This window comes from Phalacrocorax carbo, chromosome 12, assembly GCF_963921805.1.
Source record: "Phalacrocorax carbo chromosome 12, bPhaCar2.1, whole genome shotgun sequence".
Lineage (NCBI taxonomy): Eukaryota > Metazoa > Chordata > Aves > Suliformes > Phalacrocoracidae > Phalacrocorax > Phalacrocorax carbo.
In genome coordinates this window covers 9,219,406-9,245,624 of record NC_087524.1, presented here as the reverse complement: position 1 = coordinate 9,245,624, position 26,219 = coordinate 9,219,406, and the positions used below count along the sequence as shown (strand labels likewise).

At 46.7% G+C, this 26,219-nt stretch overlaps 1 protein-coding gene across 1 annotated transcript in view; it reads right to left on the bottom strand.

Moving 5' to 3' along the window:
• NEURL1 (neuralized E3 ubiquitin protein ligase 1) overlaps window positions 1–24,394 on the bottom strand; it is a 168,343-nt gene extending 143,949 nt beyond the window's left edge. The window contains exon 1 of the mRNA XM_064464073.1: window positions 24,098–24,394. Within this exon, the coding sequence (XP_064320143.1) occupies window positions 24,098–24,182 (85 nt within the window). The 5' untranslated portion in view covers window positions 24,183–24,394. The remainder of the gene's footprint in view (window positions 1–24,097) is intronic.
• Window positions 24,395–26,219: the final 1,825 nt, after the last annotated feature.

Here is a 26,219-nt window from a genome sequence, read left to right as displayed (position 1 = left end):
AAGCCAAAAACAGACTGTAGTACCTGGTTTCACAAGGGTAGCCCATCACAGTAGCAATTCAAAATCTTATTCCATAATCCTGTAAAAATTTTTAATCCAGAAATTTCATTATAGATTGATTGACACATCTACCCATCCCAAAAGCCCTCCATCTACTACAGCAGCAACTTCATCAAGTGCAAAATGCAGCTTTGCTGTTGTATGTCCCTTGGGCATTAGCTGAGGTTACCACATCCAGACGGACAGCATAAAGCTACAGGAAACAATTTCATTAGGGTCCCATTAGGCTTAAACAGGTTGGTCTTTTTACATGCAAGAGTATAGAGGGGAATAGCTTTTGGCAATAATTTGAATGCATTGCTAAAACCATTATCTAAACTACAGAATCCTATTTACAGGCACAGACTTCCACCCATCTCACACCAGCCCACACCAGCGGTTTGGGGTCTGGTATTTAAAGGATGGTGGTACTGGCAGCAACACTCCTCCAGGTTCCTACAGGAGCTTTAGGCACCACAGGGACATGAGGGTGATTTCCACTAGTTCACTACTTTCTGAATAATCCCTGGAAGCTGCCACTAGGCTGGGGAAGGACTCAAAGAGAGAACATTCTCTGCTGGAAAATCAGCCCTGCTTTGCTTGGTGCTTTGCAGATTGCCTCCCCCATAACTACTGGCCCAGGAAGAAAGCTTAAAGGACACCACACAAGATCCTTACTATGTTGATTTAGGGTAACACTGTATGGAATAAGGCACAAGTCTAATGATCCAACCACAACAGATTTTGATTTTTTTAAAAGGATAATTCAGAGTATCCGTTCAACTAAACAGAAAGCCCGATGTCATAATAAAGCTGTCATGATGTTCTGGAAATATGGTCTCACTGGAGGAACACATTGTAATTTTATATCCAGCTATTTAAGAAGATGAGGCCAAGCCCTGAGTGGCAGACACTTCGATGAAACAACACATGAATTAAACATAATTATACTAGAAAAACAGTAAAAGAGAACTAATCATCGAGGCCCCTGTGTTGTACTGTGAGCAGTGACATTTGCATTGGCACAGGGCATTCCCATCCGGAGAGCTCCAAATACTCCATGAATATCAGTAATTAAATAGTCTGCCATGAACCATAGAGAGGCAAGTTTTGCTGCCCCCAGTTTTGCGGAAAGCAAGGTCGACATCCCACCACAACGCAGGGGAGCCCCAGCTGCCGGCGCGCCTGGGGGCTTCTCCACCTCCTCTTTGCTCTTTGAAGTGGTCACCGCTCCCTTTGCTTTATTAGGCTTTTCCCACTGGAAAAGATGCTGCACGCTCCCGTTAGATTCCTCCCAAAATTCAGACCTAGGACCTGCAATCGTAGTCTCACTAGGGAAGACTCAATGTACTTCCTCTCATAAAATTAAGATACAATTTTACACGTATTTAATCTAGGAAAAAGAATGTAACTGGGTTTAGGAAATCTGCCTTTTTTCTAGGTTTCCATGCAAGCTGGATCTCAAAACCCTTCTTTATGTCAACAGCAGACAACTGTTTCATAGACTTCATCTAGCAGCATTGGTAACTAACCTAAAAATGGCAGATGGAAGCATTAAATATTTATTGGACTGGAGCGCATTGATTTCAGAAATTAACACTTTGCAAATTACTTCTTTGTAAACAGTAATTAAACAATCAGGCACAGTCCAGTCCAGGTTCTGAGTAAGCTTCCACTCTTTGTGTAAAACATATGTATACATAAAAAATACTAAAGCGCAATGAACTAACACTTCTCTACTGATTTCCATCTGCACATACCAAATTGCTCTGTGATCATGAATTAAAATTAATTAAAACGTTGGAATGGTTTTCCACATGAAGTTGGAATGGTGGGAGCCCTTGTGGCAGGCACTCAGGCATCGCACCAGTTAAGCTTGCAGGGAGCAGAAGTAGATAAGGCATTGCTTTAAAATACCAAGGACTCCATGACCACGTGTTCCCAATGCTACTAATGCTGGGACTGAACTGGCGATAACAGTGGGATTGAGCTGGTGCTTGTAACAGGGGGAAACCATCAGAAAAGTGCAACTGATACAGCCAGGTCCCCTGCAGGCTCCACGTGCTCCAGGAGTGCAACCATAAACAGCATAAAGCTGCTATTTGCTTTTAAGCTCTCCTGTTCATGTGAGAATAGATTTGCTCAAGAGATACTGCAGTTTTATTCCCTTAAGCAGAATATTAATCTCCCACTTGTGCTATTGCACTAGCAGTAATGAGATTCATGCAGTCTTTTCTTTAATAGGCCCTTTTTAAAAGAAAATATGTTTTAACTCTGCTTTAAATTTCCAGAACTACAGGTCTTCCTTTCAAACACTGTCCGATATCCTTTCTAGGACTCTCTTCCCATTCACTGTACCTACATGCTCAGGATCTCAGGAAGATAAGCGTGTCCAGTGAAGGCTCTGGAGAACAAGTCTTAGGAGGAACGGCTGAGGGAACTGGGGTTGCTTACTCTGGAAAAGAGGAGGCTGAGGGGAGACCTTATTGCTCTCTACAACTACCTGAAAGCAGGTTGTGGTGAGGTGGGTGTTGGCCTCTTCTAAGTTACTAGCGATAGAACGAGAGGAAATGGCCTAAAGCTGTGCCAGGGGAGGTTTAGATTAGATATTAGGAAATATTACTTCACTGAAAGGGTTGTCAGGGATTGGATCAGGCTGCCCAGAGTGGTGGTGGAGTCACCATCCCTGGAGGTATTTGAAAGACATTTGGATGTGGTGCTTAGGGGCATGGTTTAGTGGTGGACTTGGCAGTACTAGGTTAACAGTTAGACTCGATGATCTTAAAGGTCTTTTCCAACCTACATAATTCTGTGTGTATTCTCTGTGTTTGTGTTCTATTCATTAAGGCAATACTGAAGCCTCATTAAAGTTAACGGTTACTTGTAAATTAACAAATTGGAAGCTTTGGGTACCATTCTGCAACCTTTAATTCTTCAGCACAGACTATAGTGCTATACATTATATTTTGTTACCATAGCTAGATTTTTTCCATTCTGTGACTACATCACTGCTTTTTCACTTTCTCCCTTCCCCCAAAACATATGTACTTTAAAACCCACCAGAAAAGTACAAACCCACCTACACGGGGATGGTGAGTGTGTAAATCAGACTCCAAGCTCTTCCTGTGGCTGTGGTGATGAAAGGGCAGAGGTTCCCCACAGACTACACTCAGGAATAAGCAGCTTATTCTCATTTTACTGGCAATGCTGGGCTTTACTGTGGTGGTCAGGGGGGCACAGAGGGGATGTTCTCCCCACCCAGCCAGGAAGCAGTCCTGACCCCACCACACAGCCCATCCCCAGGTACCTGCCAGATGCAGCAGTACGTGGCAGGAGAAACGCAGAGCTGGTTCCACAGCAGCACCGGCACCCACAGCATGAACCCCGACTGAGGCACTGGGCAGAGGAGGAGAAAGTCGGGGTGCTCCTCTGGCTTAGCCCGGCCAGGTGAGGACAGGGTGCTGCTGAGAGCATAGAAGAGGGGCCTTAGGGGCAGGCTAGCTGTGGTACTCTGCAGAGACCCAATTAGGAGCTTGGATGGGATGTGGATGTGCTGTCAGGGCTACGCTCATTTTATTGTGTGCGCGCACACACAGGCTTTTTCTGCTTGCTTTCTCCCTTTCTCTTCCATTCCAAGTGCAGATTGGTTTCATGTTCCCAAGAGCTCGTAGGAGCTCATGAGCGAGTTTGCAGAGGATGAAGAGAACAAGGCTGCCAGGGGACTTTAGTAAGAGCTACTTCTATTCTCATGGTGCAGTTAAGAGTCACATAATGAAACAGGCTGGTTTGTTTGTTTTTTAATGAGGTCTGTTTATATTCGACTTTAACTATCCTCATTCATTTTCTCTGAATCAAACCTCTACTGCTGCAACCTTGTGCATCAGAGTTAACAAAGGGCAGATATAATCAGATTTACTGCATAGCTCCAAACACAAAGGTATTCACAGGAGGGGCTGATAGTTTACAGCAGCAATGTTTAAACCAGGAGAATTGACAGCAAAATTGAACATAACTTCTCAGCTGTCTCACAGAAAGCTGAAGTAATCCCACAGACTTGTCTGGAGGCATTTTTCTTCAATGTTGATGTAACACCAAGAGGTTAAGGCTGCTGTTAAAGCCAGGTTTATGGTTTGCAAACTGTAAGCTGGTGAAAAGCAGGTGCCTTATCCAACAGACTTCATCTGGCTGTTAGGGAAACCTGAGTTTCAAGATGTCAAAGAGAGAGGAAAACCAGAGGAAGCACATGTGAACCAACCCAAGGAATGCAAGATCCTCAAGGTTTTTACCTTCAGTAATGCAGGGGGAAAAAAATCAAGGGGGTTTGTGGCTCACTCCCTACTTATAGGATTAAAACAAAAATCAGCAGTACCATCCCCTTTAATTCTTCCCCTCCTTAAAACAGTGAAGCCACTGATTACATCATAGCTAGAAATCTGAAATGGAGGTTTTCTCCCTGGAGGAAGCAATTTTGCCCCTATCTCATATTTAAGCTTTTAAACAAACACAGCCTCGTTCTAGAGGAGCAGCTGTGTAACTTAGCCAATTTTGGGACAAACAGTGGGATTCAAAAGCCAAATACTATCTTAATTATATACATTAATATTCTGCTAAGAAGACGCTTATAAAAAAAAAAAAGATAATTCATGTTATTGCACAAGGAAGGCAGCTAAAAATATAAAAATAACAGAGAGGGGTGCCAGTCCGAGACACGGCGGATGACTGCACGGGTGTGAAATGGGCTCCCAGCTGCAGAGGAAGTGCCCAGTGAGCGATAGATAACACCCACATCTGAGCAAGAACAGAGTGGCCAAAAGTCATCTGTTGTCAGAGGTGAATACTGAATGAGAGACTTCTGTGTCAAAGGGAGAGTTGACCACAGCTGCCCCAGCTGCTTGGGAAGGATTTTTGGCTGTGATCTCTTCTATTTTTCTGTGAAGAAATGCAAAAAGGAGCGTATTCACAGAAGCAGGCAGCAAAGGGAGAACCAGAGGTCAGGATGGGGTAGAGAGAGGAGTCTTATGTGTTGGATTGGGCACTGAGATGCCCTCCTATAGTGGGGACACACTTCAGCCCCCATCTACGAAGCACCCCGATTGCCAGGAGGTGGGCAGGGGGCAGCAGCTAGTGCTGGGTGGCTGGCAGGGGGAGCCTGGCTAGCAGATATGGAGCAGCCAGTGCACAGGGGACAGGAGTGGAGCAGGTCAGGAGCTGGGAAATGACATCTGTCACCACCCCAAATGGGATGGAACATCCCTCATCAGAGCCACGGTGTAATCCTGCACTGCTCTCCCACCTCTAACTGAGGCAAAACCACAGCATCAACCAATTAAGAGAGAAAAGAAGGGATTTCCTTGTGGGTTAGGAAGCCACAGTGAGGTATGAAATTCCTAGTTCACACTATGGACAAAAAAAGTAACACAAGGTCTCAGAAAAGCCAGAGCTGCCTTGCTTGTATTGAAACACTGATTTAAAGGGAATTTGCAGTTGCACAACAGCAAAAGCCCTGTGATCTCAGGTGTGTGAGGTGAGGTTGGGGGATTTCTAGCTCACAGCCTCACTGCAGGGCACTGCACTCCCATCAGTCTCGAGAAGCAGGGCTGGCTCCATGTGTGAATGAGACATCTCCAAGGAAAACCCAGGTGCTGCAGGAAGAACAGCTGGGAATACGAAAGCATCGCTCTTTCTGCTGAACAGGCAACGAACTGGCATCGTGCAGAGGTGCCGTTCAGGGTAAGTCTGCAGTGCAAGTGCAGAAACGCCTGAGCCAGCTCAGGTCAAGGCTGCAGCATGGCTGCATCCACCACCCCAGGGAGTGGGAAGGGCCAGTGTGGCCCCCCAAGGTCCCCACAGGTGAAGAAAGGACAGCACACATTCAGATGAGCTGGCATGGTCCTACCTGTCATGGAAACCGAGTCTCAAACTGAACTCCTCCCTGAGCTGTGACCAACAAGAAAGTCTGCTAATGTCACTTACGATGGTGCTGTGCATTTTATGCTGCTTATGAGAACAAAATGCCAGCCAGCTCTTTAGCTAGATCAAATCAGAATCAGGTCTAAACCATCCTGGATAGTTTCATGTTTGGTTTTGCAAAATCGGAGCTCAGTGAAGAGCCACAGAGGCACATGTGTTAAGCAATGACAAAGAGAGGTGGCACCAGGATGTTCCCTGGGACTTGACGGTTTCTGTCATGTCCACCAGTAGTGTCCATACACTCAGCCGCAGCACCACTTGCTCCCAGACAAGAGTCACAAGTCCTTCATTGCAAGACTGTGATTTAGGTCTCAGTTCTTGCCTCCCATACATTTTTACTTGGAGAACTCAACGAAACCTCACTTACATGTCCTGCAGTTTGATTCTCCCCAGAAAGCATGAGCTTCACCACACATCTCTGCAGCAGAAATGTGCCAGGAATATCAGGCAGAAAGATCATTTTCCTACCCCAAGCTTGTTTAAAAAATGCCTACAAATGTTTAAGAACTCAGAATCCAGATGACATGTGGCAGAAACACAGCAACGTGGCTGTCCTGGAGAGCAACACTCTATTCTGCATACAGCAGAGAGAAGGGCAGATTGAGGGCTGAGCACCCATTTAGCAGTGTCATTTGTCCAAATTCCCATGTTCTACTAAGCCACGGGCCATGGTGGTGAGGAACAGCTGCTCAGTCCCTCTACTGCAGAATAATTTGGATGCAGAGACAAACTTCACCTTCAAATCAATATCAAGACCCACTGGATGAAGGCTGTTATGCTGCACAGGGAAGGCAGCAACATTTTGCCTTAGGGTTAGAAATGGCATCCTGGGGTCCAGCAACCGCAGTGCCTCCTTCACAAAACAGAAAACTCACCAGTGCCTTCCAGCAAAATCCCAGGAACCCAGCACAGGGATGGGATGGGATGGAATGAGATGGGATGGGGGCAATTCAGTAAGGTGACCCCAGACCTTCCATTGCAATTGTGCAGAGGGATAGCTGTGACTTAGCTGCCATCTCAGAGACATAGTGGGACGACTCTTTCAACTGGAGTGCAGCAATGGATGGCTCTAAGCTCTTCAGAAGGAATAGGCAAGGACGGAGAGGTGGTGGAGTGGCTCTATATGTTAGAGAGTGCCTTGATTGCATAGAGCTTAGCAATCGTGACGCAAGATTATGGGTAGATGAGGGGGAAGGCCAACAAGGCAGATATCCTGATAGGAGTCTGTTATACACCACCCAACCAGGATGAAGAGGTAGATGAACTCTTCTACAAGCAGCTGGTGGAAGTTTCACAATCAACTGCCCTTGTTCTAGTGGGGGACTTCAACTTACCGGACGTCTGCTGGAAATACAACACAGCAGAGAAGAAACAGTCTAGGACGTTCCTGGAGTGTGTGGACGATAACTTCCTGACACAGCTGGTAAATGAATCTACCAGGAGAGGAGGCTTGCTTGACCTCCTGCTCACAAACAGAGAAGGACTGGTGGGACATGTGGCAGTCGGGTGCTGTCCTGAGCTTAGCACCCATGATACGATTGAGTTCTCAATCCTTGGTGAAGTAAGGACAGGGGTCAGCAGAACCACTACCATGGACTTCCAGAGGGCAGACTTTGGCTTGTTCAGGGCACTGGTTGAGAGAGTCCCTTGGGAGGAAGTCCTGAAGGGCAAAAAGGTCCAGGAAGACTGGGCGTTCTTCAAGAAGTCTTGCAGGAGCAGGCTGTCCCCATGTGCTGCAAGACGAACTGGTGGGGAAGATGACTGGCCTGGCTGAACAGAGAACTTTTGCTGGCACTCAGGAAAAAAAGAAGACTCTACCTTTTTTGGAAGAAGGGGCAGGCAACACAAGAAGAGTACAAAGACCTTGTTACATCTTGCAGAGAGAAAATTAGGCAAGCAAAAGCCCACCTAGAACTCAACCTGGCCACTGCTGTAAGGGATAACAAAGAATATTTTTACAAATACATTAACAACAAAAAGAGAACCAAAGAGAATCTCCATCCCCTATTGGACACAGAAGGGAACACTGCTACTGAAAATGAGAAAAAGGCTGAAGTACTAAATGCCTTCTTTGCCTCAGCCTTTAATCGCCAGACCAGTTATCCCTCGGAAATTCAGCCCCCTAAGCTGGAAGGCAGGGACAGGGAGCAGAATAAACCCCCCATAATGCAGGAGGAAGCAGTTTAAGACCTGCTGAGCCACCCGGACACTCTCAAGTCTATGGGGATGGACGGGATCCACCCGAGAGTACTGAGGGAGCTCATGGAGGAGCTTGACAAGCCACTCTCCATCATTTACCAGAAGTCCTGGTTAACAGGGGAGGCCGCACACGGCTGGAGGCTTCCCAATGTGACACCCATCTATAAGAGGGCCAGAAGGAGGATCCGGGGAACTACAGTCCTATCAGCCTGACCTCAGTACTGGGGAAGATTATGGAGAGGTTCATCTTGAGTGAGCTCATTAGGCAAGTGCAGGACAACCTGGGGATCAGGCCCAGCCAGCACAGATTCATGAAAGGCAGGTCTTGTCTGACCCTTCTATGACCAGGTGACCCACCTAGTGGATGAGGGAAAGGCTGTGGATGTTGTCTACCTGGACTTTAGCAAAGCCTTTGACACTGTCTCCCACAGCATCCTCCTAGAGAAGCTGGCAGCTCATAGCTTAGACAGGTGTACCCTTTGCTGGGTAAAAAACTGGCTGGATGGCCAAGCCCAGAGCTGTGGTGAATGGAACTAAATCCAGTTGGTGGCTGGTCACGAGCAGGGTTCCCCAGGGCTTAGTGTTGGGGCCACTCTTGTTTAATAACTTTATCAATGATCTGGATGAGGGGATTGAGTGCGCCCTCAAGTAAGTTCACAGACAACACCAAGTTGGGCAGGAGTGTCGATATGCTTGAGGGTAGGGAGGCTCTGCAGAGGGAGCTAGACAGGCTGGATAAATGGGCCGAGGTCAATTGTATGAAGTTTAACAAGGCCAAGTGCCGGGTCCTGCACTTGGGTCACAACAACCCCTGCAACGCTACAGGCTTGGGGAGGAGTGGCTGGGAAGCTGCCCAGCAGAAAAGGACCTGGGGGTGCTGGTTGACAGCCGGCTGAACATGAGCCAGCAGTGCCCAGGTGGCCAAGGAGGCCAACAGCACCCTGGCATGTATCAGGAATAGTGTGGCCAGCAGGAGTAAGGGAGGTGATAGTGCCCCTGTACTCACCACTGGTGAGGCCACACCTCGAATACTGTGTTCAGTTTTGGGCCCCTCAGTACAAGAAGGACATTGAGGTGCTGGAGCATGTTCAGAGAAGGGCAACAAAGCTGGTGAAGGGTCTGGAGAGCAGGTCTTACGAGGAAAGGCTGAGGGAACTGGGGCTGTTTAGTCTGGAGAAGAGGAGGCCGAGGGGAGACCTCTAACCTGAAAGGAGGTTGTAGTGAGGTGGGTGTTGGCCTCTTCTCCCAAGTTACTAGCGATAGAACAAGAGGAAACGGCTTCAAGTTGCATCAGGGGAGGTTTAGATTGGATATTAGGAAAAATTTCTTCACTGAAAGGGTTGTCAGGGATTGGAACAGGCTGCCCAGAAGAGAGGTGGTTGAGTCACCATCCCTGGAGGTATTTAAAAGACATGTAAGACATGTAGACATGGCACTTCAGGGCATGGTTTAAGACACATGGTAGTGTTGGGCTGACAGTTGGACTTGATGATCCTAGAGGTCTTTTCCTACCTTAATGATTCTATGATTCTATTCTAATCTCTAAACGGTTTAGGAAACAATTCTCTCACCCAGCTCAGGAGAGCTTCACCTGCATGCTTTTGACACTACATAGATAGAGTGGTGTTTCAAACTTTGCCGCTTGGAGCTTGTCATGCACAATGCTAACAGCCCCAGTGACTTCTCCTGGGAAGGGGAGATGTAAGGACACCCATCTCACAAATAAATGTTGGACTGTTACTCATCTTAACTACACAGAGGGCCAAGGTCTCATTAATTAGCACTGACATTTACAATGGAGGCCACAAGATATGAGTGATATGAAGATGGATGAATTCCAAGAAGCTCTGGGAGCAAAAAAGGGCTGTGGGGAAAGGTTGGTTTTTGTTTGGTTTGTAGGTTGTTTTTTTAATTCTGAGTTCTCCCTGTAAAGACAGACTATGGACATTTTAATTTCTTTTTGCATTAGAATAGGAAAAACTGCAGTCAGTCTTTTGCCATGTATCTAAATTGCAAGGTGCTGCAGACTGCTGAAATGAAAAAGGGACCTTTGGACTGTCTGGTCTCCAGTCACTGGATTTGTGTATGGACCTGAAGGTCACAGATCAGGAGGTGTTTGGCTGCAAGGGTCTGGTTTAGCTTTTTTTCAAAGGATTTCCCCAAAAAAATTGAAAAGTCCAACAATTGCCTGCCTCTACTGAAGCAGGGTCACGCTCATGATAATATAAAATCATGTGCTCTTTCAGACTTTCATCCCAAACCAGAATAAACCTCTTTTGATGCTCGTATGAACTTGCCTCCTTCTACCGTCTTTCATGTGCTGCAGTTGACGTTATCATGCATTCAGATTCCTTGGATGAGATCCTCAGGCATCAACCAGTGGGATTAAAATAAAGATCAGTTAAAAACAAAAGCATTGGTGGTTCTTTTGTATGCTTTCTGATTTTTGAGCCATTAGGTCATATTCCTTTTATACCTTGCAGCTTTCCTCTGTAACGGAGAAGAATATAAAGAATATAAGGAAGGATATAAAATTGAGGGGTTTAAACAAAAGCTAGGATTCTCATGTAATCCCTTCAGTCCAGCAGCTGAGGCTTTAGGAAAAAAAACCAGTTATCATGAGAGCTAGAAAAGCTGCCTTAAGTCATGACTTTTTTATATGACAATTGCAAGAGCAGAAACAACTGCCCTGTTGCCAAGCACTAAGTAACCCCATTTCCTACCTTCATCCCTACTGTGTTGCTGATCCCTAGGAAAGGGTCTTCAGAATTCAACAGAGAAACCCAAATCTGGTTCTGGAGAGGTAATCCTCTGACAATGATACCGGGGCAGGGGAAGCACAGCAGAAGGGGAGCAGATCCCCTGTACTTGATCCCAGCCCAGAAGCAGATCCTTCACCACCACTTCAACCTCCACATCTTCTCCAGGGCAAAGGCAGCAGAGTCACACTCATGCCAAGCTCTGGGGTCTCCCTCCCTCTCCCCTTCCTAACCTGTAGATTTGAAATCCACCGAGATAAGAGTAAGCCATTAAGGTAGAGCTGAAGGGTTAACATCTGCAATCTGCATCCCCCAGAGAGGTGGGAGGACACTTACTGTATGTCTCTGACCAGTGCCATCAGTAGGCAGGGACAACACCCTCTCTTTATTTGAAACCTTATTTAAACCAAGTCAGAAAACCTTGTCACCACTGGTGCAGTTTTCCAAAGCACAACATATAAAACGCTAACAAGCACTACGATCCTCAAAACAGCTTTCCTCTCTCCTTTTGCCATCCGGCTAATCGTGATGTCTGGGGCTATAAAAAGGCACAGCACAAGAGCACGTCTCTCATTCTGATCTGCTTCTGTGTTTATAACCATCGCTTATCTAATGACACTTAGGAAGTGTTACCAAGGAGACTATTTGCATCCTGCACGATGTTGCTAAAGCAACACTGCTAAATTAGATGCAGTGCTCTTAGCCTTCACCTACTGTATTTGCATTGCTATTAAAATGAAATAGTCACAGGCTTAAACTATATTTGGGTCAGTCACTCATCCAAACACCTGAAAATAGTCCAATGGCAGCAACTACGGAGTTCCCCCTTAAATCTAGCACATCTAGGTCTCCATCTCTTCCACATATTTCTAGCTTGACTTTCAATGTGACCTGCAGACAAAGCAAGCCATCTTCTCTTTCATACTGTAACCTTCTTCCATAGGACTTGTTTTCCCTATATGTTTGTCTTTTATTTGAATACTTCAGGAGATTTTAACTGTCATAAATAATTACAGCATCTCAGTATTTGGCAGAGCACAGCAGGAGGCAATCTGTAAGCAGCATTAGTTTTTGAGGTACAAGATGTCTCAGAGGCAGTGGAAAAGTGACAACTTGTCTGAAGTTTATGGGTCAGCTGTTCATCCTCACCCTGAGTTTTGGTTCAGCTGTAACAAGTCACCATTCAAGGGCTTCAAGATAGCCCATGGAAAGACTAAAAGACTAAACAATGACTAATGGGGTAAAATACTCATTAAGGAGGTGATAAGATAATAAAATCAAAATAATTTAAAACTATTATGAACTATAACAAAGCTATAAAGAGAAATAAAGGCCTGGGGCTATTTTAGGTGAAGGTACAGAATGAATTAAACAAAGAAGCACAAAAGGCTACTGGTAGGAGTGAGAATGAGCAAAAGGAACCAAGGGGTGTGTCTACAATGGTTTCCAAGGCAAGTAACAGCTTCTCTGTAGTTTGGATATTTGTCCATATGATAAAAATCATACTTAAAATTAAAATACCACTGCTCTGTGAACTCAACTCAAGTATTCTGGTGCAAATCTAGAGCAATTAATTATTCCCACAGGTTTCTATTCTGATGGTCTGAGCAGTACACTTTGGACAACCACACATAACAATACCATCCTACCAATACCTAGCTGGAACTCTCCATCACTATTCAATATACTTTTTCCAAAAGTAACTCCTGCTTTTAGCACTTTCAAATTTAACAGATAAACCCAGGCAAGGACATAAATACTTGGCATCTGTCACTGAATTCAATCATCTCCCTGAATCAGAGGAAAAGCACCCTGTTCCAGCTCTGCCCCAGTGCATAATATGCTTTGGGTGCCTCTTATTAATAAATCTTTGCTTTAGCCCAAAAGCGCTACTAAAAAGCACACCTGGGAGCATTTTACTATATATAAAACCTCTGCTCCACCAGCAAATTTGATCTGCCTGGAGGATCTAACCATGAGAAGGTAATGCTCCTTCCTGCTGAATAGGCTACCACATGAGAAAGCCCATGTCCAGAAAGCATTTCACCTGCCAGCACTTGGAATTGCTTATGCCTGGGAATTTAAGCTGAAATACCAGAACATGGGCTGGTAAAGAATTTACTAGCAGTATTGGGCCCCAGTTCAGCCTGGCAGGGTCAGGGATGTCCTTTGGCTCTTTTGTTTTTAACAATATTTAAGGATGCTTTTGAGGGCTGCGAGAGAGAGAAGTGCCCGTCTGAGTGAGTCAGTGGTAACTGACCGCCATCGCCTCCTCTCAGAGGATGCTGCCGAAGCTTTGCAGAACAGGGCGGGGGTGACGTGGGTAGATGGAGGTCAACACTTGCTCAGCTGTGTCAATGGACTGGGAATACAGGGGAAAGCGCTCAAGTCCCAGCATTTCCCTAGGAGGCAAAACTGGAACCTTGGCCTGAATCACATGAACTCTGTGGGAATTGATGGATGTAGGACTACTGTTTTCAACAAATTAATTGAGTCTTCCTCCTGCTGAATTGTTGTGCAAAATATAAATAAATCATTTTCCCTCCCTAGACATCAGCCTATTTTAGGACAAGGGGATGGGACAAGCTCGCTTTCCTGCCTCCCCACAACAGCTGCAGTGAGGCTCCATTTCTCAAGTTTTGTCATTGTTTTAGCTTCTCCACGAGAAAGTGTGATACAGGCACAGACAAGATTTCTGTAGTTGACCTTGGCTGGAGAACATGTGTGTGCTGGCCATCACCACACTCTACTGAGCTGCCTGGACATGAGCTGACATGATATGACAGTGGAGAGCCTCCTCCAAGCCATGTGGTGGGGAAGCCACCCCATGGTGGGCAAGCAGCACTGGGGTTTCAATAAATACTCAAAGTCTTCCTAACTCGCTTCATACAGCAAAAAAAGGATGGCTCAAGTCTCACAGGGTTCCAGATCTACAACAGCCGTACTCCCTCATTCCTCCTCCCATGGCTGCCACAAGAAGACTTCACGAAGGTTTAAAAAGCAGTCTGTGGTCCTCGTGGGAAACGGTTATTTGTGTCCATGCACAGCTGTTCTTGCTCAAGGGGAGCTTTCCCAGTACTCAGCTCTCCTCACTGACTTCAGGTGCCCCATGTGAAATGGGCCAGGGAGGGCTCAAAGGAAGGGTCAGAAATGAGGATTTGCATCACCAGCAAGGCAGAGAGAGGGAAGGAGAGGAGGTATCCTTGCCATCAGCCAACTTCTTATTCTCCCATGGAAATAAGATCAAAAGGCAAAAGAGGTTTTCTCTGCGCTAGCTATGCCTCTGTGAAATTTTCTAGGAACTTTCTGTTGGTTTTGGATCAGGTCCTAGACCTGTGTGGACAGAGCCCATACTGCATGATGTGTCTGGGTTATTCATTAGCAAAAGGGTTCCCTCTGCAATCAAGCATGTAGATCACCTTATTAAAACATGCCCCATTCCGTATCTGACCCAATGGAGTTGGCAGGAAGAAATTCTCACCACACCCTGAGAAACACTGCTGGACTGTAAATTATCATTACTTCCCTCATCTCAGTTCCTACATGGCCTTATCTAAACTATGTCATAAATCTTCTGGGTTTTATCCAAACTCTCCTCCTCCTAGTGACATTGTGTACTTCTGAGAAACGTCTACATGTGAATTACAAGGGGTACAGCAATAATGCTCCAGCAGAAGCAAGGGAAGCAGTGGGAAAATACCTAAAAGCTACACTGAACTCTTTCCTACTTGTATTCTTCTGTCATATTCCAGGTTGGAAGATTAGATAACGAGACTATTTATAGCAGCATTGCTGGATGTGTATCACAAAACCTTTATTGTAAGACCATGGCAAGTATGAAATTTTAATTTTGCCTGCCACTTCCCGGTGTCACAGCTTCATTTGCAGCAAAGCATTTTTTCTTTTGCAGTGGGGTTATTAATAATGGACATAGCACTAACATTTCCAAATTGGGAGTTTACCCTCAGTGTCTATTCCTACCCATAGCTCGGTAATTTTTCCTCCTGGGCTTTGTGTTGGACTGGCAACGGGAACTAGAGACTGACAAAATCTGCTCAGCCACCAAACACGTGTTATGTGTGGAAGAGCAACCAGAGCTCACTCCATTCACTGCTACAGGTCCCACCTGCAGGACTTCTCTGGTTGAAACCTCAAGCTGCTTTTTAATCTCCCTGCTAAGTCCTCCAGCACATGGCAACAGGGTCTGAGAACAACTGTCCAAAGAAGTGCACTGAACACCACGACCTCCACAGGCCATAAGGCATCCAGCAGATAGTGAGAACTTTCTGCCACAACTAACGCAGGGCAGATTTCAAGTGGAGGAGCAAAGCTCTCAGCTGTCAGTACTTATCACTTAGCATCTCAACTCTAAACCTTTAAAACAAAAGGAATTTGTGGATTTAAATAGGGAGAATTTTTTTGCACCTTTATTTTATGCCTGTTAAGGGATGTAATTGTTGAAGTGTTGTACCGCTAAAACAGGTACACTAAATGATATACAGAGATGGGAGTGGGAATATAGAAATCTAGTACTAACATCAGAGGTTACCCAGGACCCTTTTAATGTGTTCACTACATTTTTTAATAAAGTAAATTATTTCAACTACTTCTCTTTCTGTATTTGCTGAAATGCTGCAACATAATAATTAGTGAGGCACATTTTCTCTTTTCCATTTTCTGTCACATCTATTCAAGTAACTCACTCACGTAGCACACAGATTCTGTTTGCAACATTTATGGTTATTTGTATCCTGTCTTCTACGGTGACTCAATATTTCTATGGGAAACCATCTCTTCCCTTCCTACCTAGTAAATATTTGTTAAGTACAAAAAACAGGCATTCATCACGGACAAAAATGATCCTGCAAGATACACAGACATTTAAAAATGCAATGGCACCAGTTGATCAAATCAAAGAAATCCTGAGTAATACCAATACAATTAAATAAGATATTAAACAGGTCCTTAAGGAAGAGATTTGAATCAACCGTCTGAGAAGGAGTTGGAATCTGGATGGTAAATAAGCTCTGGATCTATGGCTGTTTGGCTTATCTAGCAAAAGCCTGCCCAGTAGCAAGTGAAGATGCTAAGCTTTACATTAGATGGTGTTGATGAGCAGCAGAGCACAAAACACAGTCACATCTCCATCCAAGTAGCAGTTAAAGGGAAATCAAGCAGAGCTTATGCCTAACAGAGGATAAAAGATGATCAGTGGGGTTTTTAAATCGTATGTTGACATATGGGAAGTCAACGTAAATTAAAATGAAGCAAGCATAACATGATTATGTTTATTGTGACTGGGTCAGGGTGTGAGCTACAGCTTTCAAGTAGAGTGAAGCCAGAGGGATGTCCAGACAGGGGCTGCTCGCAAAGATTTCCATGCTCCCATTCAGCTCCTCAAGCAAGAAACCAATACCCCAAGAATGCCCCTGATTAATTCCACCGGGACAAAGCATCCCAGATTTCCAGCTCTGCTCAGCATCCCTTGTCTCTTCAGAAGCCAGTCTCCTTTGCTACCCCACTGGTTAGTTACTGATACTGGCACTGGCTAGTTACAATGCTCCCAAGCCATTGCTTTGCTGAATCGATCTTCTCGAGTCCTGATGCTAGACATAGGATGTGTTCTGGCCATATCATAAAAACGATGAGACCAACAGTCAATAGGGAATCCCTGCATATGCCATGCACGTGTGTGTAAGACCACACATGCAGGAACATCTGGAAGTGTCAGTGTTGCCAGTGTGAAACCCAAATACTGCATACAAAGGAACAAAGAGAGGAAGGGGACTCTGCAAGCAATGCCAGTACTTCAGAATTTATTTTGTCTAAAATTTTATTACTGTTTTTTTAAAAAAAGTTTATATTAAGTGAGTTTTTTTAAACTAAAAAACCTGCATGGTGTTTTAGCTCTGAGGCTGGCTGAGACCTATTAACATTTACTTTTCAGAGTTTTGCATAAAATATCCCTGAGGTTTAACCCGACAGTTTTCTGAGAGCTGAGGATCCTTCCCTATGCTTCAGCAAAGAGTTGAACCAAGGTGGACTAATGGAGAATTGTATAAAAATACTACCAACCCAGCATTCTCCACCCTATAGTTTCAAAACACAGTCCTACTTTAATCCTGTAACTGGAAGGCCCAATAACCAGTAGTGTACACATGAACTAGAATCTTACATGCTTTTACCAGCTAGAGATCCCCAAGAATGAATGGAGATGCAAACCTACCCCACATAAATTTTAACCACATAGTTTAATCAACCCAGACCTTAGTATGGGTGAGTATCCAAGTGCCTGCCCTCTTCCTCAGCCACACAGCCAGCAATGCCCTAGCTAGCTAGGTTAAAAGGTAGCTCAGGTTCATGTATGCATGTCACAGTCACAGCAGAAACTCAAACCATTGCGAGACCCTAAATTTCAGTTAAAATTCAGCTCTTGTCCCCAAAACTGCTTTGGGATCTGGCAGTTTGCAGCACAGCACTGAGCACCTGCACAGGTGCTCAGTACTGTCATTAAGGTTAATCTTAGATCAGCCATTTCTGGACAGAGACAATCCCAAAACGCAGGTGTTGCAGACCCCACTCCTTGGGACAGTTCAGAATCGGTTTACTCAGATGTCCTAAAATTTCAAGGCAGACCAAGTCAGAGCATGTGTGGATCCCCAGCCTGAAAAAAGTAGCCACTATGAAGGTATGCACCCCAAGTAAAATGTACTTATGTACTTGCTACAGGCAACAATTTCAGCAATGCAGAAGTAGCTGGTTCCTGCAATTATCCTAGCAGCAGTAGGTAAGAACAGCTGCCAAACCTGAAATCTTCCAAGCCTCTGTATTAGAAATCTTCCCAGATATGGGGATATCCACAAAAGCTGCTATTTCAACAGTCCAAGAAACAGAATGAAGTGGGGAATACTTAGGCCTCTGTCATTCGGGAGGTCAATGTAAGCAAAGAGAACCTGCTTTCTCTTACTCCAAAAAGCCCACAAGTGCAAAAGCACCTTTATTTGTCAAAATCACAGGGTGCAGGAAACACACCCTCATCCAGAAAGCTTGTATAGGGACTTAATCACAATCTCTCCTGTCTCCCAGGTAAAGTCTGGACGTTCTGTGCGTGACTTTGAGGCTGCCATGGTGGTGAACCACTCCGTAAGCACCCAGGATGGATCCAGCTAGAGACCAGCCAACACCAGAGCAGACTCTATTCCTCCATCTACCTCTGCAATGTCTGAACAACCCAGCTTCAGCTTTCACTGGTGCGGAGAAGTTTTAAGTTTTCATTTCAGCATTATCCTTATCAGCTATACACAGGTGGCCTTAGGAAGACACCCTTGGGAAGTCCATATGAGCAGGGTGAGTGTGTGGTCTTTGTATGTAGCGAACTTTAAAGGATTCCTCCAATCTCCCGTAAAATTGGACCCATTTTAGCATCCATAACATCCACTATTGATGAGCTCAACAGAGCTACGAGCCACTGCAGGTAGCTACAGCCTCCTTTTTTTCAAAAGGAGCTGGAATCTACCAACTTCATTTGATGTCCTCTTAATTCTTGTACTGGAAGAGACAGTGAAGAGTGGAGCTCTGCCCCTTCTCTACATGCCAGTCACTTCCCACCCTAGTTGTCCCTTTTTCCAGAGGTAAAAGTCCTAGTTTATTCAATCATTCCTTATATAAAATTAATCCAGACTTTTGACTGCCCCTCTTGCCCTCCTCTGAACCTTTTCTAGTTCTCATGTATTTTTTTAAGACAGTAGAAGGGGAAGAACCAGAACGACACATAGTATTCAGATTTATACAACAATCTAGTCATGGCCTCTATTTTCTCCTGTTTGGCTTCCCTTATAATTTCCAGTGTTTCATTTGCTTTTTTTAACTGCTACTGAGCTTTGCACTAACATTTTCAGCTCAGTCACCCCACTGATGTTTTGGTTCCTACTGGTTTTCAGAAGCAGCTTTTCTTGCCCTTGAGAAATACAGAGCATCACCTGTGGGCAAAGCACCACATGATTTCCTGGGAAACTTCTGATGACCTGCAGCACTACCAGCTCCACCAGCAGGCTTCAGCACCTTATGAAAAGGATGATGGGAAAGGAAAAGTAAGATCGATAAATTGCCGTGTTTGGAACACTAAGCAATTTTAGGCAGTTTAAATGCAATAAATCAAAGTTCAGTGGCTTGGGAAAGACTCTAGTGCTTGGGAGAAGGTCACATAAACCTGAGAACCTCAGGCAGAAAAAAACTTTATACCTACAACCCAGACACACTGACAGGTCAGAAGGAAATAAGCATGACCCAGGACAGAAAGCCAGCAGAAAGGCAGGAAGTGGGAGGCATCCTTCAGACCTTGAATGACGAAACTTCTGACTCTCTAAGGCTGGAAGAAAATGAAATAGTACTTCAAAGAACAGCAGCAATGGAAGCTGAGGTTATCTCACCACATCACTATTGGCATCCCCCCCCAGGTACACTTCTTGCATCCCAATTCCTGTTCCCCATGATCATCAGTTGCTGACGTCCTTTTACTCCCCACGTAGTTGTGTCTAGTTGGTGCACAAAATGGAGCTGGCAGCAGGACAGTTTTTCCTATCAACAACAGACAACTATTGAAATGCCTACACCAGCCAGATTACTATCTTCTGCATGTATTTCAGAAGCTCATAAAATACCAGTGAAAGAAGAAAAAAGTCTGACATACTTGTGTGTCAGGGGGATAAAAAGTTTGGAACAGGCACTGCAAAAATGCAGGCAAAGACTGCATAATCACGACCGGTATCCCCCATGGGCCAGGAAAAGCAGCAAAGCCCCTGACTTCTTCATAAAGTGCTGCATAACAGGCTTTGTTTCTGCAGGCTTGCAGCCAGAAAGGCAGAGTCACCCTTCAGCAAACTTCTGCTGACTCTGACTTCAGGTTTCCCAGCAAAAGAAGCGACTAAGAAGAACTGTTCTCTGTCCTGCCAAGGTGCCAGCCTGGTTCATGTGATACTCTGGAGATATAAACCCCAAACCCAGATATTTGAGTAAGAGCTATCTGTATGAATGAGCAGTAAGTACAGGAGACCATGGAAGCACCCAGCACATGACTCAGATCTCGACGGGAGCCTCCAGATGCCACTGTAATACAAATAATAAAGAATAACCCATGAGTAATCAGCCACTGCTGAAAAGAGGATCTCCGACTAGCTTGGGCTGTCTCTGTAATATAGCACATGCATTCTTTTGCATAAGTATCATAGGTGCATTAACCAATGAGAAAACCAACAGGAAGAAATCCTGCTTGCTCTCACTCACTGTGAAAATCTACCTTCCAAGGCAAGCGGTGGCTCAAGAAAGAGCAGCAAACCTGAGAAGGAGGCTGGAGGAAAGGATTTAAGAGAGGAGACAGTAATACTTCTTAGCTTTTACAATGTAATATCGATCTGCTCTCCACAGAAATGGCTAAGCCTTCTTGAAGCTGAGGACATGGAGACAAGTGAGGATAAAGAGCTGCTTGCCCACAGAGCTCAGGAGGTGGCATTCAGGTCCCATGCCTCACCTCTGGCCCAAGGGCTAGTGAACACTGCATTTCCAGCATCCTGGACCAGCAAATCTGGGAACCGCACAACAGTTCTAACAGAGTACACAGCCCACACGTCACAGCAGGAAGAGTTAAACACATCCAGCAAGGCTGAACATTTGGAAGGATTGCAACAGCCACAGAGATTTGGAAGATGCCACTCTAGACAAGGAGGGTAATTTACCGAGCCACGCCAGGATTAAAAAGGAGAATTAAGAGAGGAGATTGAATAGACTGTGTTGGAAGAACCCTGGAGCAGGGAGATGGATTGAACTGGGGATGTATGTCTTGAGAAATAATAGAAATCTCCTTGGCTGGAACTGTTCAAGCCAGGCTGCCCTGGCACTAGTAAATAAACAGTACACAGAACCACTGATGCAAAGGTTGGTCTTTTTCATTACAGACTCCAGAAGATTACGGCTGGAGTTTTCCCACTCAGTTCCACTCCAAACAGCCACACACACCTTGTTTGATAGTTATCGCGAACCATATTTCAGAGAGGGTGGACAGCAAAAGTTTCCTGGAGTTTATCTGGCTGCATCGTTAAGGAGATAATCTTTTGCGCAGCATTAGGAAGGTACATAATGGATCACCTTCCATCACCCCAGAGAAATAGCCACGTCTGGGATACGGGAAGAGAAATACAGGAATGCTGAAAATCATCTCACACCAACCTCCCCATCTTGATACCACCAAGTGACAACCTCTTTCCAGCCACTGGCTGTGACTTTAAGATTAACAGCCACAACGGGACTGTGGCATCTGATCAGGTGCGGTCCTGGAGGACTTCTGTTTCCACTGACTTTAGTTTCCACTGTCACCAAACCGGCCAAAGCCTGCAGGCACAACTGTGACACCAAAACCTGGATTAGCAATCCAGGCATAACATACTGCTTTGGAATAGGTAATTCCAAGGTGCTCATGTCTAGAGGTTTCCAGTGAACAGGAATGTGAAGTCCTTTTATAAAGAGCTGGACATATCAGATTTTAAAGTACTGTCCTTCTCTGAAAGTCACTCTAAAGCCATCAGCCTGGGCTTCCAGGTTTACTGTTACAGGCACCTTCAGTAAAGACCTGCCTGTTTCAGCTACCTGATTTTAAAACTGCAGCTGAAGTCTGAGAATCAAGTTAGATGCTTTCCTTCTTATGCACAACCATCAAAAGCAAAGCAAGTATTCTGCCAGCTATGCCAGTCTTCAATGGTATTTCTGTGTTATGCCTTCAAAGTATCACATGGTCTTCAGAAGATTTACTTAACTAAAGGTGACCATTTTTACCAGGAATAACAGAAAGGTATAAAAATTTTCAGTACAGGTGGGAAACACCTCTACTACATATGGAGGTCTTTTTTCTTATATAGCAGAGATGAACTTGTAAGGTTCAGGGACTGACTTCAGAGCCCCCAGACTACCTTGGGAAATTTAATGCAATCATAACGTCTTCTTTAGGAAGAATGAGCCTAAATCACCCCTGGCACCAGGTTAGGACAAAGCTATCACAGAAAGAAAGCACTAGATGTTGGCCAAATTATCAAAGTTCTGCATCCCTAATATTGAGCCATACACTGAGGGAAGTACAACTGGGGACCTTCAATTAAAATACACTTAGAAAATGCTAAACGGCAGATATGTAACAAAACTGTGTGACATTCATACTTTTACAGCTATGTCTCCAGACCATTTTACAGGAGCCTGTCAGATGCAATCAGACTTGTTTATTCTGCATTTAAATGTAGGACCTGAGGCAGTCTGGTTTCAAAAAAGACAGAAAAGGCACATACTGTCCCTGGCAGTTGCTTGGTTTTTACAACAAAGGCAATGCCTTGTTAGCACTTTACTCCAAATCAAAATTATTTCAGCGCTCTACCACATTACAGTCTTGAGAACATTTCTGCTTGCCCCTTCAGCACAGGTAGAAATGTTATTAAAATGGAAATTAAAGGAAGAAAGAAAGAAAGTGCCATTACCACACACCCCCAATATCAGGTGATTCATACAGAGCATCTTCAAAATCTCTGATAATGGATTAAGTGGCAGTGTCCCTTCTGGCTCCAGTTTATAAATTCTTATCTGCTTAAGGTCACTCCATAAAGATTTCCAGCTGACAGCATTATTCTTAAGAGACAAATCCTCCCTGGCAGTGTACAATTGCATACCAACTACTACAGCATCACATGTGCCTTCATCTTAGCGTTGATAGAGGATGATGGTTCACCATTTAGGGTTCAGCATCCCCCTCCTTGCAAGTCTAATTTTAAGCACAGCCATTGTCTGGGCTGAGTTTCTGACTGACTTTGTCCATGACAGAGCAGTAAGCATTCATAACATCTCCCTGCATGGCCATTAAAGAAGCCATGACATAATCACCCTCAGTTCACGCAACTGTTCCGAATCATCCAAGTACAGAGGAAGGGAGCAGAGAGGTGTAATGGAAGAATAATCCAAGCACCAGAAAATCCTTCAGTATAACAACCAGTTGCCCAGCTCATAATTAACCATTTTCACTCCCCTAGACCATGCCAAAGAAGTATCTGAAAGCTCAGAAAAAACAACGGTGAACAGCAACATCCCTATTTTCTACACTGGTGGCTGCAAATTCTGCAACATGCTGGGGAAGCTGCAACAAGTTTTGATCATCTGAAACAGCCGAGAGAGCGGTACCTCCCTTCATTCCCTGCTTACAGAGCGATGTCTGACATCCTCTACCCCCATCATTCAGTGCCTTTGGCTGTGAAAAATGTGCTTAGTGAAGAGGCACCATGGTAGCATTGAATAAATACAGTGTGTACTGCTGCCCAAAGAAGTCCTTTCAGGAATGTGGGTTATTTTCTGCTATCACCCTCCCAGGTTACAGCAAAAGGGAGCAGAAAAGGGCAGGGACAGAGGAGACCTTGGGCAGTCATTCCTGCTCACCTTATAGAAGTCACCCCCATCTGATTTGGTCCCGACAGAGCACCAGGATTTCAGAAAAGGGATATCATCCTTATGAGGAACAGAATAACCACATAAGCTGGACAAGGAGCCCCAAATACCCCCTGTCCTCCTCCAAACAGGACTGACAGTCCCACACACAGACACATTCGTGGAGCATCCAGAAAAAAAAACGCCAAAGCAAAGCTTTCATTCACTGAGAAACACCTGGTCCAACTCCTCCGACATGTTGTCCCTTGCTTTCCTGGGGTGCCACTGCCCAGGGAGACCTGTGCACCCATTAGCCACCCATTGGGCGCTGCCGGGAAAGAAGCGGCGGGGCTGGGAGCAGGGCAGGGGGTGCCAGACATGGAGCCATCCCACCCCAGGGTGCCCGGGACCCCAGCCTGTCCCAAGGTGCCCGGGACGCCTGTCCGGCATGGGGTGCTCAGGGTGCTATGAATGCCCAGGGATCTCATCCCAATTTAGGGTCCCTGGGTTGCCCAGGGATTGTGTCCTGCCTGGGTGCCCATCCCACCTCGGGGTGCGCAGAGCACCCATCCCGCTCTGGGCTGCACGGGTGCTTCGGGTGCCCCGGGGGTATCGCGGGTGCTCGTCCTGCCGGGGGGGTGCTCGGGGTGCGCGTCCTGATGGGGGTGCCGGCCGAGCCGTACCTTTGAGGTGGTGGTGGCGGGCGCGGTGCAGGCGGCCCTGGCCGCCGCGGGGCAGCGCGGGGATGCTGGAGAAGCGGCTCCCCATGGCCGCATCCGAGCCGGGCCGCGCAAGGTCTCTCCCCGGGGGCGGCGGCGGCGGCGGCGGCGGCGGCGGCGGGGGGTGGGCAGCGCTCCGCCGGCGCCTCCCGCGCTCACTCGGACGCCGAGAGCCCCGCTCCTGCCCGCCGCCCGCCGGGCCCCATGCCCCGCCGTGCCGCCGCCCTCCGCGGGGCCGCGCCGGCTCCGCTCGGCTCCGCCGCGGCTCGGTACGGCGGGGCGGGGCGGCGGCACCGCGGCCCCCCCGCCGCGCCTCGTCGCCATGGAGACAGTTGTTCCTCCGCGGGGGGGGGGGGGGGGGAAGCGCCGCCGCGCGCCGCCCAGATGTGCCACCGCTGGCGCGACAGGTGGGCGCACACGGGACCCTCTCCCGACCCCCTCCCGCCCGGTCCCGGGGACACGCGCCGGGGCCCGCGGGGAGGGGGCGGCACCGCCCCGTCCCGGCTCCCCGGGGCCTCGGCGGCGAGCACGGCCGGCCCTCCCCGAGAGCACCGCGGCTCAGGCTTCCCCTTCACCATAAGGATGCCCGAGGGGCACCCGCAGGGTCAGGGACATTATTCCCCTCCCCAGCCCACGAGGAAAGCACTTCCACCTCCAGGGGACGATGCTAGGCCGGACCTCCCTCACACCTGCTGGCCCCAAACCCGCTTCCCCAGGGCCAGCCCAGCACCCTCCCAGCGAGGAAATTTGCAGCCGACACCAGAATCCAGGGCCCCTCAGAGAAGCTGCATCATGCATGAACATCCACCCAAGCAGGTGTGCTGTGCTGGGATGCAACTGTTCCTAAAGCCTTTAGGATGCTCATGGATGCAAATATGTCACAGCAACACTGAGGGGAAGGTAAAGCAGATGGGCAAGCAGCTCCTTCTCCAGCCCTGGGGCAGGTGGACAAGAAGGCAGATAGCCAGAGGGGCAAGTAGGTCCCTTACTGGCCCCCAACCTACCCAGCAAGGTGGGTGGGTGCCTGCACCCACCACTTTACCTGCCCGGGTGGCTCAAAGCGGTGAGGAGCTCCAGCCAGGCTCAGGGAAGTGGGGTGGGGTAGAAACGGTGTGAAAGGAAACACTTCACTGGCAGGTCTCAGGAGCTTGTGCAGGTGAAGTGCTGGCATGGGGCACTGCCTGAATGTGTGGCTTCTGAAAGCTGCTGCAGTATAAACACAGCCCACATGAACTGGGACTGCTCTGCATGGCTGGAGTGCTCTGTGCAGAGATGAGCCTTTGCACAGCTGCATATTTATGAGCATCCATGCTGCAGAGACACAAACTCGCTCATATCTACAAAAGCCATGCCCACATGGATCTCTCTCTTGCTGTGAGAGAGAAGGTCCTGTGTTAATACCATGCCTGTCCACTGCCAGGTGTGGGGTCCTCTCCATCTTGCCCATTCTGGAGCCACCCAGGCCAGTGAGCTGCTCCTCAAAAGCAGCCAGGACCATACAGGGTGGTGAGGTTCCCCTTGTCCTCACCCCAGCAGCACCTCAGCCATACAGAGATTTCTGCTGTGATGAGCCCAACCCAGGACCCAGAGGAGTCCAGTCGGTACCACATTAAAATAAATCCACAGCTGATGCTCGTCTATTGCATTTTACGTTGCCCTTTTCTTTAAGTCGGACTGTAGGTTCTGGAGACACACGCATTTGCAAGATTTGTCTGGAGTTTCAGCGAATGCTGAAGACCAAAGGCAGCTTCAGTTCAGCTATGTCAGGGGTGTAAAATATTTTTTTCCTTCCTTCTGCTGAACAAAAATGTAATGTTCAGCTTCCTTCCATCCACCTTCACCCTCCCCTCTTCCTCCTCCTAGTAAATGTAAGAAAAGCCCTTCCTGGTCAGGGACCACACATGAACGTTTTCACCTTGGAAAGTTACTGCCATGATTTCCCCTCCCAGAGAGCCAAAAGACCCACTGTTCTCTGAAACCACTCTCCTCTTCAGCAAAGGGGAAGCTTTTCTGAGGTTAAAAAGACTTGATACAAAACATTGAAAATCTACAACCAAACTCTGATGCTGGAATCAGGATGAGGACT